The sequence below is a fragment of the Melospiza melodia genome, chromosome 1 (genome assembly GCF_035770615.1).
Source record: "Melospiza melodia melodia isolate bMelMel2 chromosome 1, bMelMel2.pri, whole genome shotgun sequence".
In the NCBI taxonomy this organism is placed as follows: Eukaryota; Metazoa; Chordata; class Aves; order Passeriformes; family Passerellidae; genus Melospiza; species Melospiza melodia.
Window position 1 is genome coordinate 45,663,964 of NC_086194.1, and position 15,455 is coordinate 45,679,418.

Genomic DNA, 15,455 nt, shown 5'->3' on the forward strand with positions numbered 1-15,455 from the left:
GAGTATAATTGAATCAGATACCCATCTAAAAGGGTATCAGATAACAATTGCTGTCTGATACAACCTCATTTAGAGTTTACTAAGAAAATACTAAATGTTTGAAGAGTGAGCTTTGAACTGAATTTGTCTATCAGTTGTCTGTTTTATACTTGGCTCAAAGTAAATAGTCTGGCTTTAAACCTTCTAGTAATATTCTATTGTGGCTCTCCTAAATACTTGTTGCCTTGTCTTCTTCAAGAATTTTTAGTGGTTTGTAACAAGAAAAATTGTGAACATTAAAACCGGTGTGAGATTTAAGAGCAGAGTTGATACGTTGATACTTAGCTATATTGAGACTGCTGATTTCAAAAGAAATCACTGATATTAAGGATAGTTAAAGAAAGTTAAGCTTTAGTTAATGATTAATTTCTGGACTACTCTGAATTTGCATTTTTTTTTCCTTTTGCATTAATTGTTCTTGATGAATTGTACCTGTGTGTAAAGAGTTTTTGGAGGAATAGAACTTCTCACAGTGGGAGCAAAGGTCTGCAGCAGTCTGAGGTGTGATTTAACCATGCCAAGTCTGCATTCAGAAAGAACAGTATCATAGGTAGCTTGTCCTTCTGTGTGTTTGCCAACTTAATGTATAGGTTATATGCATGGATAGGAAGCCAGACATAATCTGTAGTGAGTTAGGGGGATTTTTGGTTCCTGCTTTGAGTCTTTTATGCTCTTTGCTGTGGTCTGTACCATCAGATTGCTAGGTTTTTTTCCTAGTAGTGGGGTTTTTTTTGTGAATTTCTTAGTTTCTCTTATAACTATGGTATACCTATACCTGTATGATGCTCTTAAATGTTTTGACTGTTGTAATAGAATCAATACTGTGCTACTCCAGGAAACTTTTACTGGATCGTGATTCTTAAGCTGCCTTTTTGCCCTACAAAGAACCTTACAGAATGTAGCTGTGTGCTCTCTTAGGCAGCTACTTAGCCTACCTTTAGTCAGAAACTCATAGCATTTGGTGACATTAATGTGTCTGAAAGCTAAACCTTCTGAACTATGGAGTCTGAATTTTTGGGTTTGCTAAAATAGACAATTTTGGTTTCAAGGAAGAGAGACAGTAAAGGTAATAGAACAGAAGTGGAGGGTGGAATGTCAGATAATGCATCAGATAATGATCATGGAAGTGGGACACATTCCAGTATTCTATTAAGGGCATTTCCTGAAGGAGAAACACCTAACTAAGAACTAAGGCACCCTTCTTAGATGCATGATGAAGGATAGGGAACCAAATTAAGAAACCTTTCTCACCTCCTATCCTTAAAAATAAGTCTTCCAGATAAACATTAGGCTGCACTAAAAAAGAGGAAAAGTAATCAGAAACCAAACCAGGAAGGTGCTGAAGAGCAACAACAAAAAAAAAAACCTGCTGCTTCTAAACACCACAGATCTAGTACCTGTGAAGATGATAGATGGATCAACCTCATACGTTGCAGCAAATTGTCCTGACTAATCAATGTAACCATTGTAGTGTCTTTGGAATCATCAAGGAATTGTCCAATTTTCAAACATTGTTAATGCTACTTTTTGTACCTATGCATTATCTCTTAAAGACAGTTAAAGGCACATTTTAGTTTTGCTGTTAAGAAGTCTTTTCATACACGATTATGGTCTACATCAGTGGATCAATTTAGTTATGTTCCACTATACTCTGAAATGGTTTAAAATCTTTGCTCTTGATTTCAAAAAACAAACAGTAAAAACCCCAAACAAACCCAAAACCAAACTCTTTGGCGTTCAGTGTGTTGCTTTTAATAATTTGTTGATGTTATGCATAGATTGTCTTTCAACCTGATGTAGTTTCTTTGCCACTATACTAGAGGTCTAGTGCTTTAGTCCTTCCCTTGATTAATATGGGCTTATGCTAATTGCTTTAAAATACTTTGTTCTTCTCATTAGTCATTTTAATTTCCTAGTTTATGGTTGAAATGCTAATTTTAAAAAGTAGGTCTATTTCCTTCTATATTACTTCTCTGTTTTTATGTGTTGTTTTACTTTCTATAATGAATATGAATAAAATAAAATGGAGTAGTTCTGATAACAGGTAAGCCTTAGGGCCTAGTCCAGCTGAACTGAGCAGTAGAACTACGTTAGAGGTGCAGTACATTAGTGAGAAAATCACAATCCAGATGGATTGAGAGAGATTGCCAGAGGATTAAACTGTTTTATTAGAACTTTAGGGAATGTTTATGTAGATTTAGAACCGGATTTTGGTTTTGATTATGCTAGTTTCACATCTATGAAAATTGAGTTGTAAAAGCCCAGATTTTCCTTTTAGAGAAGTAATGGTAATATAAAACAGCAGAGAATTTTTATGATCTTGCTGTTCCTATTGTTGGGTGTAATGTTTGCATATATGCTGCTTTATCGAAAAACATCAGGCAGAAAGACTTGCCCAGAAACAGACTCTTGAAATGTTTTGTGTCAGCTAATAAGTGTTGTCAAGTTGCACATCATTGTAATTCATATCAAAGGCAGTGGTCAGAGTTCATTATTGCAAGGGAGTTCTCATAGTCTAGTCATGTACAGACTGTAATACTAATCATCATTTTTAATGTAAAACACAACTCCTTAGTGTTGCATTTTATAAAAGCTCCCCTTTAGTAAAGAAATAAGCTATTAACCTTAAACCTGTAATTTTGTTTCCTCTTTTGTGTTGCTGATCAATTACTGAATGTCTAACTTGTAAAAATGTGAGAGAAATATTTGATGTTACTGTTAAGTGAATTTTTGAAATGAGTCATGTTGGAAAGTTCAAATTATGTAAAGTGTTAAAAAGGAGCAAACACCATTCATTCTTGGTTTTTTTTTTACATTCAATAGTGAATTTTTTGCTTTGTAAATATAAGTACCAAATCAGGAAGAGTCAGCTGGTTGGGTTGCTACAGCTGGAGCTGCAGACTTGAGTGAATTCAGTTCTGCCATGAATCATCTGGTCAGCATGAAAGAAATCTAAACCACTGTCCAGTCCATTCTCTTGTGTTCAATAGCAGGTGCCCAGAGAAAACTACAGGAAGGAGTCAAGTGTGTGGAAATACTTTCTGGAGGCTTTCTCAGCCACCTCTGAGGGCTTTTTTCAGAACCCATGTAAGATGGTGTTGTGTTCTGTAGATGGTAGCTATTGAGGAGTAATCTTCATTTCATTTATGTGGACTAAAAGAGATATTTCACAAGTCACTTTCAGTATATGTTGTTCTATTACATAACCACATGTATATAAAGATTTATCATCTTCAGGTATTTTCTTTATTTCTTTGTCTGATCTGATCACTTGCCATTTAATTTTATACCATCATGTTGCAGTTAAGAAGAAGTACAGTACTTAATAAATTTCTGGAATATTTCTCCTTTAGCTGTCTCCCCCAGCCTTTGCAATGTGAACAGCTATGCCTATTTTTAAAGAGTCCTTATTAGGGTTCAAAAATCTATTGTGGATTTGACATTTAAAATTAATATCTTGGTTCTTGCTCTGTGCATGTCCACCAGTTCTGTTCTGCAGAATAATTTCTACTCATTTGTTCAGCTTAGAATGTGTGTAATATCCAGATTTCCACACCCTCCCATCCAACTTTTCTCTAAAGATTCTCTCTGATAACACATTTTCTATCTTTTTAAGGTATCAAACCTCTAACAAAAAGCCTTTTGTGTTTAGTGTCCTGGAGTAGGTTTTTGTTTTGCAAGAAAGTAATTTAGGATTTCCTAGAAAAACAGATCTTGCGTATTGTTGGACAGCAAAATTGGAGGCACAGTCTCATTCTGAAAATTATTACTGTATTCAAAATTCAGATTGTACTGATAGCAAGTCTTTTAAAATCAGATCACCAGTTATTTTGAGCCAGCATTGTTTATTTATATATAGTTTTAAATGTGATGGAAATAGTTAGTATTGTTATTTAGTATTATGATTTGCATTTGTATATCATGATGATTCGGAATGTTTTCCACACTGGGTAGGACCTAATTTAATATAAATTATGTAAGTCTATGAAGAACCAAAATACTTTTGAATCAGAATAATATTCTATGAAATAAATCCCGTAGCTAAACTCCTCTTTCACCAGCTTTAAAACAATTCCTTTGTAAAACTATGTAAGGCAGTCACTCTCTTGCTTGAGCACATATATGCAAAGTTGGGATAAATCAACTTAAAGCTTTGTCTTAATGAAGTGCTTGATGTGACTTTATGCTTTAGCTAAGCTATGTGTATAATTTTCATTCAAGGCTGCAGCTTTTTATTGTTTCAGTCATAAAGGTTGGCAAGTGACCTTTAAGAACTGACCTATTGGCTCTAGCTCCTTCTTAGCTTATCTCAGCAGAAAGTCCAGCTGACTTTGTAGTGCTCTAGCTGGGACCATTTCCTCTGTTTGAAAACAATTGTTTCATAACTTACCCTCTACCACAAAAGCAGCTTTCCAGGTTCTGCCTAAACTAGGATTGCTTGGCTATTCTTGGTATTTGATTGTACTTTACTGCTAATGTGTTCACAGTTTACATGCTGCTTATGTAGCAAAGTGAGCAGCTTTTGCTGGGGTAAGTAGTTCCAATAAGCCCTAAGCATAAGTAGGCTTGTGCTGGCAAAACTTCATTTTGTCAGTATGATTGCTGTTATAGTAGCTGTGCTTTTTGGGAGTCTGTGGTGTTTAACAGACTTTCTTTACATTCAGTATTGTTATATCTACATCAGCAAAATTCTGTTTTGAAGGCATGGACTAGGCTTTTAATTTAACTGGTAGATTTGGCTCTGGAAATGGACCTCAAATATAATAAATCGTCCTATCTGTAATCCCGGCACTCTTATGACCTGGCTGTGTCCAAGCTGCCATAACTGTCTATTTAAGGGTTATTAGATGGCCCAGAGGAGATTAGCTTTCATGTTCTCCTGACCTATTAAAGTAATTTGTTTCTGTTGCATGTGGAAAAAAATTTCCTTCAATTTAATAAGAAGAGAAAATGTCCTTAAATTTAAGCTTCTAAACTTAGAAATAATGAGTTTCTTTCCTTACCTAAACTCTTTTCCCTCCTTTGAGTGTGACATTTCTGTATGCAAGAAAAAATGAACAGATTCGTTTGAACAAGGCTATTACTTATTTTTGTTAAATGTCTACATGTGGGTGCATAAGAGGATACTGTTTTGTTATGTTTTGAACAGTTTAGGAGGTGTGTTTTACTTGTCTCCATATCTACATGCCAGTACTGTACAATGCAGCAGATCATCTTATTCCCACCCTAAACTCATATAGATTCTATGTCATAAAATCATTATTACATTTATGTGAAGGCAAGAATCAGAGAAATAGAAAAAACAGTACAAAAAAGTAAACCATTATTCATATATAAGGCATATATCTGCATTACTTAGAAGTAATTCTGAGTTGTTCATAGATACTGTTGTTCTCTAAGCATGGCTTTCATTCCTTATTTCCTTTACAAGATGGGATTCCAGCAAATATGAGCAACCAGGGCTCTTACAGGTGACATTAATCTAAATGAAGCATTTCTTTTATGACCTTTGGATGTCTGTTCTAGCCCCCTCTGATTTTTTTCCATTAAATTCATAGAACAGAATGTGAGATTGCTTTTAGTTGCTTCAGTTCACAGTCAAGTATTTTGGCTTACACTATCCATTAAAATAACACCTTCTCCACTTATCTTATTGTACATGAATAAAGACTCCTGAATGGAACTATGTGATTCTAGGTGTATATGAGTTCTTTTTAACAAATAACTTACCAAACAGAATTAAACTGATTATTGTTTTACCAGAAGTCAGTATAGAGTTTTACACAGTAAAGCTTCAAACATAAAATTAAGTACTTGTTTTAGTCAAAAATAACTGCTGTTTATTCAGGTGATCTATGTAATATAACTTGGTGTGTTTTTAACTAACATACTACTGGCAATTGCAACTTTGTAGAGTGTTGCACACTGAGATCCCAGACATGCTCTGTGTTTGAGTTCTGCATTTATCACATGGGCTTCTTAATGCAGTCTTATCTTTGCTGTGTCATAAAGCCAAACCTACCAATTGTTTATGAAGCACTTCCATGACATTATGGTGACTCAAGAAGAAAATTTTGAGACACACAATTGGGTGTTCTCTGTGGTGTTTGGTGAATAGGCATTTAGTATAGTTTGTAAGAAAAGGTGACAATAATTCTTCCAATTAGAAAATATAATACAGAAAAAGCAGTAAAATATAATGCAGTTAATCATGTGACTCATATGTCATCATAGTGTGTGAGACACACATGCTTTACTAAGACAGTATTTTGTGCTCCAACAGTAGAAAACACTTCATTGATGTAAAATATTACCTATTTTTGAGAATAATCTTTCTTTAAGCATATATATGCTCGGTTTTGTCTGATTTTTGAAATGCAGAAAAATCTAGGTGACTCCTTTTGGGCCACTACTGCTCAGCATTGTCAAGTATTTGACAAATCTATCATATATAAGTATGTTAAACCCAAGAAGTTAGTTAACATGGCATTCTTAAAAAAAACCCCACTGCATATTTATCATTTCATTATGTGTGCTGAGTCTATTAATTCAAACGGTTAATGGTACACTGTTTCATAGTATGTGCAGTGGTATAGTTGCAGCATTTTATTAATTACTGCTATTAAAATATGCCAAATTAATTACTCTTCTACTCACTTGAATCGCATCAGTGAAGCAGACCTAGAAGTAATTTCCAAAGCAGTGTATAACATTGCTGTTTCTGTTTAATATCTGAAGTGGAGGTCATTTTTGTTGAGAGCTAGTGAAAGGCTAAGGTTCTGGGTCATGGATCTTGGCAACAGCTATTCTACTGCTCTGTTCCTCTTGTGAGTTTAGTGTGTTAAATAAGAATTCTCTTCCTCTGTTATTAAATAAATGTTAAAATATGTTTTTGCAGCCTCATGGAAGAAAACCATCTTTTTCCAGTTCTTTTTCAACTCATCTTGGTAAGAATAATTTTTAATATACATATATAGTCTAATAGATCTAATAGATATGTAATAGATAATAGATCTAATAGATCCTGTCTCCCAAATCATATCTAACTAGTGACTTTAATTAGCAATATTGATAAAATATGTTTGTAAAATCAAATGAAACAGTCTAACAAAACAAAATAATCTAGAGTAAGCAGACATGTAGGAAGTTCTTGCCAACTAGTCCAACTATATGAGAAGTTTCTTCAAGAGAACTACTTTTTTCTTTCTTGAACCACTTTCTTGAACCAAAAAATCCTCTAAAAATAGAATTAATGAGCTTGATTCTTAATTAGAGCAATATATCTCCTAAGGGCGTACAAGAAATGCTGAGGAAGTTACATTTTATTAAATAACATCAAATTAAAATTTGATACTGTTGGCGTGGTAGTCTCAAATCCCACTATTTGCTTTTAGAATTTCTTTCAATATAAAGTGTCAAGGATATGATTTTGGGATAGTCACATGTGGAATTTCCATCCCTAAATAGAATCTGCCACTCAAATGGTCATGAAAACTGTCCGGTTTGTTTCTCTGGAATGTTGCAAAACAAATATGTTCATGAAGAAGAGAGATCTTTTGGCTAGTTTGGAAGCTGGGTACTAAGCTATCCATTAGCCTTCTCATGGTTAAATTCCAGTCTCTTGTTAATTTTTTAATTTCTAAGTTCATGAAGTTGTGTCAGGTAAGTGTCCTGTCTTGTAAGCATGCTCCTGATGAATACTAAATATGCATTATGAGTAAATACACATAATGTATGTAGTGCAGGCAGATTGCATACTTGCTTTTGTATCATTCTTGAAATTCAGTCTTATTCAGGTTAGATGAGGTTCATAAATGGGATTCTGGATCAACTTTGATATTCCTTTCTTAGGTTTCAATATTCTAATCTTCACTCTTCCTTTGCAGTGATTTATTTTACTATCATTTTGAATCTCTTTAATACTGCATACCTAGATAAGCAGTTTTTTATTAAAGTAACCTTGTTAGTGATGATAGATTTTTTTTTTCCAGCAGCATACAGAACACAGGCTTTGTTATTTTTTGTACATACGTCTACAAATCTCTTTTTGTGATAAATATTGAGAATAAAGCCATACATTTTACTGTAGTTCATAGATAGTTTTGACACAGGATGAGCACTAATTTTAGGTATTAATAAAAGAAGACCTCAGTAAAGTATGCAAGTCAAGTGTTTCATATTAATATCCTTAAATATTTAGTTAATGTTTGAAATGTCTTCAGGTGCTAGAGTCTTGAAATTTATATATATATGTTAGTTTATAGCTATGAGTATTTGAACATGGTTATGATCACTCAAAATATTCCCAGGTATTGAAAGTTTTTGTATAATGTATCTGTTGTCATGGAATTTAAAATGTGTTTGTCATACCATGTAAGTAGGACAAGCTGTAGTCTGTCATAAATGCTCCCTCCTTACCTCCCCACATACGATTTGACCTCAGGAGTTCTAGAAATAGTTCCACAGTTTTTTAGGGAGTAAAACAGTTTAGCTCTAAATTGTCTGCATGACTAGTGGTCTCTGAAGGTTTTGCAGCTCTCTTGAAGCCCTATGGCTGTCTTTGAGCCAATGGTTGGAGTTGGGAAAAAGAAGTGGTAGGCAGTTGGGAAAACTCAGGAGCCAGGACTAAATCAGACTGGAAGGATTAATCATCTGGCTGCTTTTCTTTTGAACATAATAGATTGAACAGGACAGATTAACAAACTTCTGCATTACAGATTTCTGAAATAATTTTCAGTTATACGGGTGAAGGGAGTTGCATGTAATTTGATTCCCATTATTCTCTATAAACTAGTCTTTGTCTAGGTTTATACTTTGATGGGTTTCGATGATCAACACATATAGTTGAGATCTGTTATTATACCTGGTCCTTTACCAGACCCTAAACTACTGAATTATGCTTGAGTCAATATTCCATTTTATTCTGACAGTAATTTAAGGTAGAGCTATTATATCTAGTCTATGGTTTATTACTACTACTTAATAATTTCTATGCCAAGACTTAATATCCAATGTGTATTTTCTGTGTATTGTTAAATATAGTTCATGTTATTTTCTACAATGCAACTGACAGTACATTGACTCTGTTAGACTCTGAAGGGAAATACTATGGGCTTGAAATTGAAAAGCAGTTCCACTAGCAGTCTTTGTTTCTAGGCTGTGCTGCAATCCAAGTGGGATTGAATGTACTAGCTTTAATCTAGCTAGCACAGTAGCAAGGACATGATGGCTTGCAGATACTGAGCAGTTCATAAGAAATAAGTTTTAATATGACTGCTTTTCACTGCTCATCAGTGTAAAGTTATATTACCTCTTACACTGCACACTACCCAATGTTGTGGTCTAAGCAGTAAGAGATTTGGCAAGGTTTTTTTTATCCTCTGTCATCTCTCTGGACCATTTAGATCTCTGAATTCAGTCAAAGCATATGAAAAGAACCCTTTCATGTCACTTATGACTACAATTTTTTAATGTTATAGTTGCCAAGCAAACGAACTGTATCAGTGAAAAAAAATCTGTAACTGTCTACCTAAAAAGTTGTTCTAAGAAAATAGTCATAATGTATCTTCACCTGAACTAGGGTTTAGTCACTGAGTTAATTAGTAAGAAGCTTTAAATAGAGTTTCCAGTTCCCCTGGAAACCCTCTGCACTCATTCATCTCTCAACACTTGGTTGTGCTGAGGAAGTGTACATTAATGATGTGATTTTGAGTATGTGAAAAACCTGAATACAGTTCTTCTTTACAGAACTTCAGGGTGAATTTTGTGGTTTACCTGAATGCAAATTAATTCCATAGTGCCATGATCCCAGATCCTGGTGCTAGAAGTTATGTAGATTATAAGTAGTCCTACAAAGCAATATGAAGGTGTGACTGCAATATGAGTAGACATCAGTCTTGCAATAATGTCCAATGTGGTCAGTGAAAATGTAGTGATGTGTATCTGTGGAAAAATGGAGACCTATTGACAATTTACAAGTATTTTCAGGACAGTAAAGGACTGAAAATCAGAAGGAAAGCTGACATCATAATGTGAAAAAATTAAAAGGTGCAAACTGCCCTTGGTAGCAAGATGAAATATGGTGAGCTAAATTCCGTGGTTATGTAAATAATGCCGAAACTTGGGTTGATATAAGGTATAAATATGAAATGCTGCTGTTGATTAAGAAGGGGTTGTAGCAGGAAAAGTTACTGTAGGATATATTTAATGTTGTACTTTCTTGCTGCCTTTTACTGCTACATCCTCAGTATTTTGTTTCTAATATATTTTGCAATGTCAAACCTATGACATCCGCCTTCAACTATATTTTAGTTTATAGTTTATGAAGTATTGATTTTGATTATTATGTTATAATGCTGGAATGAGGTTGATAAAGGATTTGGAAGTGCTTACAAAAACTGCCATTTTTGTAAATTAAGGCTATTTGTATTTTAGATTGCTACCAAGATTTTGCTGAGTAGCAAGCAATGAAGTTGACATAAATGTTAATTTCTGTTTTATATTACTTTTAAAAGGCTAACATCATAAATATTACCTGATCTTCATTTAGGTATGTCTGAATGTAAGCTGTTGCATAGAAAAAAAATCTTGTGTAGTTGGTGAAATTCTATTTTTCTGCTGCTAAGTTTTAAAACTAAAGTTAATGATGCTTGTGATTAGGAGCTCAGTGCTACTCTGTTTTTAAAGCCCAGTAGTTAATTCTATGCTTATCCTATTAAAATTTCTGTTCTAGCTTTTAGTCACACCAGCATATTATCACAGCCATCAGTTTTTGCTAGTAGATAGTGTGTTCATGTCTAAGCTGCACAGCCATTCAAACACAGTTGTTGTTTTATTTATATTGTTACTCTATTCTTAACACAACCAAGTCCACCTCTTCTGTTTGCATTAGTGAAATAATTAAAATTAACTTCAACATTCCATATTTTAAATTATTTTCCTTCAAATACAGTGGAAAGCTCTTTCTATGAAAATACCATATAGATTTCCCTTTGCAGTCCTGTTCATATGTTTTTATTTTTCGTAGTTGTGTATAGGTCTGAAAGTTTTATGCTGTCCCTGTGTATCTTGGGATGGCTGTATTGGACATCTTAAATTAGAGGATCATATACTATTCATGTTTTTGGTAGACTGCAGGCAACCTATGCTTGGGGACTCAAAAGATGCTTCAAAATCATGTTATGGTGGCAGTCATTGGTCCTTTTAGAAGGTGTGCTTTGCTTATTTTGTGGTAATTGCAGATGAAAATAGAGTTCAATATTATCACTAACGGAGAAAATACGAGCTAAGCATAATTAAAAAAAAATTGTAATAGTTACATAAGAAATAGATAAGTGTGCACTTTAAAAGAAGAAACAAGCCATGCCAGCTTTCTTGTGTGGCAACTTCTTTCCAAGAAAGTTAACAATTTTGTGGAAATTTTGTCTGAGTAGAGGACACATAGCCATGTATAACTAGATTCCTTTGGTATAGTTAGATTGCCTTTTTCTTTTTTTAAATTTAAAATAATTCTAACCAAAGTACTTTAAGTAAAAAAAAAAGTGTGAAAAAGAAGTTGTATAGCATCCAAGTGGAACCAGTGGTTGGATTCTATATGTAATTTTGAATTTTAATAGGACAAAAAAGCCACAGGAAATTATTATGGTCAGAGATGCCACTCCTTGTGATTCAGTTAAAGTAACAAAGCCATCCACTTAAAACATTTTAAAAATAATAGTTGTTTTATGGCCAGTCTTACCTGTGAAAATACTATAAAAATGGAGAAAAAGAACACTGGAGAGGAAAAATAAGAGCCTTATCATCCTCTTTTGCTTGGTTTCTATTTTCTGGTGAGAGATTACAGCCATGTATCATTTGAGGGAAGAGGTAGAGGTATTTTGCTGTCTAGCAGCCACATGGATGATAAGTATAGAAGAACATGGATCAGACGTTATTGCAGCATTTGAACCGTTAGTTTACTTGTGTCTGTTAAGGAAAGCACCTCCTACTCCAGTGGGGTGCACATCTTGTTGGTTGTCTGAAAGAATGGGAAGAATGTTTCTAACTCTTGCAAGTACTCATAAGCCATCCAGGATGAGTACTTGAAACAAAAGATTAGGATACTCTTTCTCTTATATTCTGTCAAAGGTAAAAGTTTATGCTATGGAACTCATCTGCTGGAGAAAATTAGGATAGTAAATCTGGCAAATAATAAAAGCTCTAGCATTTAGTGTGAATGGGCCTTGGTCTTCTATGCTGTAAATGAGCTTTGACCTAAAGTCAGCTCAGTGCTTGCATGAGAAGATTGATGCTGATTGATTGCTCTGGACATCTCACTGTAGACATACTCAATCCTTAATTTATAGTCAGCTCTCTAGTAGAAAAACCAACACTAAGGTATCTAGGAATAGTCTTAGTCTACATGTGTTTTAAAGAACAGGAAATACTATTTATTTAAATGCCTTTGTGTGGGGTATTCCTATTCCTCTCTGTATTTTTGATGTGGTTACAAAGGTGTTCAATGCAATGGCTCTTTTTGGTGTATTTCACAGTTCATCACTGCTGTTAGGGAAAACCTGCATTTAGAAGGTAACTGAAATTGGATTCTAGGAGTGATTTTTATGGCTTTTACAGGATGGATATTAGTTAGAAACCTTAAATGTATCCATAGTGAATATCTTTATTTTTGTCTTTTCTGAAGTATGCACATTTTCTCAAATCTACTATATTTACTAGTCAAATTGTATACTCTGGCAGTGCATTTAAAACTGCTGTGATAGATTAAGAGTGTAATCTATGAAGATTTCTGAAAGTGCCAAAACCCTATTTTAATGGGTAGTTTATAAAGCAAAATAATTGCTGGTTTTTGGAAGACATTTAATATTCAAAGATGGGTTTAGGAGAAACTAGTGAGAAAGTGTTGAACTATCTTAGAATTTATGTATTTGGAATAAGAAAAAATTACAAGATATCATTTAAAGAATATAAATGTATTGCAAGTGTAGAATTTACTATGAGAAGAATGCTTCACCAGTGAGAATGTTTTTAAATCCTTTCCAAACTGACAAATTTCTTACCAATGCATCGAAGTCTTGTGTCAACATTCAGTAAGGTATTATATTTTTTCTTTTTTTAATGTAGAATCAAATTAATAAGAGTACTTCTATACACCAAATAAGACACTGTGAAAGTACAGTATGTTCATTTCCAATTTTCCAGGAATAAAATATGGCTTCTTTGGTAGGAATGTTAAGATTTTTCATTACTCTATTAAAGCTTAAGCACTTTCAGTTTTAGGATGAGATTCCTGAGACTACTTATATCTTTTAAATTGCTGACTTGAAAATAGTGTATACTTTAAAGGGAAAGGCCTGCACATCTGAATTTGTACTCCTGGAAATAAACATTTCTAAGCAAAGCTCTCCTGAGATTTTTTTAGCAGGAAGAGGAATCCTGCTAATAGAAAGTTTTATTTTCAGAAACAGATTTTTTTTGTTTTGTTTTAGTCATCTTTAGGTCAGGAGTTTCTGAGGAAGTTTCTATAGGCATAAATGTTGGATTACTGCTGAATTGGGTTATTAATCTGTTATGGTCAACTGATCTCTCCAATTATTAACACTGTACATGGAATGAATTCTTAAGTTATTCATGTGTAACTATTGTGCTCTTAACAGATGACAAAAAGATTATTAGAAGCCAAAATTCTTGGTATAAACACAGTTTCTGATTGTGATTAATAACAAGAATCCGTGACATTTGATTTCTTTCCCCAGATGTTGTCATGTGATGCATGGTGGTTTTGCATATGGATAGAGCAATAGCAGAACCACAGATTGTCTGCAGTTGGAAGGGACTAGTAAGGATCATAGTGTCCAACTCCTGCTACATTCACAACTACCTTAGTCATCATATAACTAAGAGTGTTGTTCAGATGCTCCTTGTACTATGTCAGGTGTTGTGCTGCAACCACTTCCTTGGGAGCTTCTTCCAGTGCCCAGCCACCCTTTCGGTGAACACTCTTTTCTTAATGTCCAATCTGAGCTTCCCCTGGTGCAGCTCCATTCCATTTCCTCCTGTCTTATTGATGGTGACCAGAGAGAGATCAGCATCTCGCCTCTGCTGCCTCACTTGAGGAAGTCATAAACTGTGATGATGTCTCCTCAGTCTTTTCTCCTCCATGCTGAACAAGCTAAGTGACCTCATCTGCTCCTTGTAAGTCTTCTCTTGAGACCTTGCACCATATTACTTAAAAATGTGGGTGTTAAAGTGGTAGGTGCTGCTACCTATTTCTTATCCCCAACAAACCTCTCCTGTCGAAAAGCAAGCTGAGTTAACATTCAGGTAACACAGTCAAACCTACAATCAACACTCACTGCAACTGGCTCAGAGATAGAGGCAAGAGAACCTCTTTGGCAAGGTTTTATTCCAGCAGAGTAACACAGTAGGTGAAGGACAAACTCTGGGAAAGAGAGTGAACCCTGTGGAGCAGTCAGCTTATAAAGGGGAAGGGAGCAGAGCTAAGGGCTGGACAGAGGGGCCTTGCCTCCAGGGGAAGGGGGGGTGGCCATCAGGGTGGCCAAGCCAGTGACAGGGGAAGGAGAAACCAGAGGAAGTTGTGACATCAAGTCCATGGGAGAGTCTGTTTTTTTCCTTTGGGAGGTCTAACTCTGTGGTAGGTAATGTTTCCAGGGCGGAGGGCTTGGGGGTTTACCAAAGGGAGAGAGTTCATGGGCTGCTACACTTAGTCACCCTTCTCTGGACACACACTAACAGTTTGATGTCCTCTTACATTGTAGTGCCCAAACCTGCCCCCAGCACTTAAGGTGAGGCCTCCCCAGTGCAGAGCTGGGCAGGACAATTCCCCCACCTTGCTTGGCTGGTGATTCTGTCCCTGATGTCCCCCAGGACACACTTGGTCCTCCTGGCTGCCAGGGCACTGCTGACTCATGTTGAACTTGGCATCAACCAGGACCTCCCAGTTCCCTTTCCATAGCACTGGTCTCCAGCCCTTTGTTCCCCAGTGATGAGGTCAACAAAAATTCCCTTTTGCAGAGGCATTTTCCTGCCAACAATGGAAGACACATTTTGCTTTTTCAATATCATGATGTACGCTAGACTTTCAGCATTTGCTGCAACCACAGAGCTTAAGAGTTGTCTGTGCTGCAGTCAGTGTATGGCAGCAATTCATGAAGATGTCTCCACCTAACTCTGAGCTAACAGCTGCCAGCTTTAAACAGAGCTGGAATTATTTACTTTCCATCCATCACATTGAGATAATTTTTGTTGTTGAGTTTTGATACTGTTTTTTTTGAATGGTATTAATAGGCTGTTTTTCAGCATTTCTTGTAGGGTTGCTTGAGTTAAATAATTTCGTCTGTCTTTTATATAACTTTCTTTTTGAAGTAGTTAAATGTGTATTTGTTACAAATATTTTAGAA

General features: G+C 35.1%; 1 protein-coding gene across 3 annotated transcripts in view; it reads left to right on the forward strand.

Annotated features, from left to right (window-relative positions):
- Positions 1-15,455, forward strand: part of ULK4 (unc-51 like kinase 4) — a 213,473-nt gene that overhangs the window by 89,083 nt on the left and 108,935 nt on the right. For 2 of the 3 annotated variants that reach the window (XM_063156453.1, XM_063156443.1), the window contains exon 31: positions 6,938-6,986. The exons of the other annotated variant lie outside the window; for it this stretch is intronic. In XM_063156453.1, coding sequence (XP_063012523.1) covers positions 6,938-6,986 — 49 coding nt within the window. The remainder of the gene's footprint in view (positions 1-6,937; positions 6,987-15,455) is intronic. 3 annotated transcript variants of the gene reach the window in all.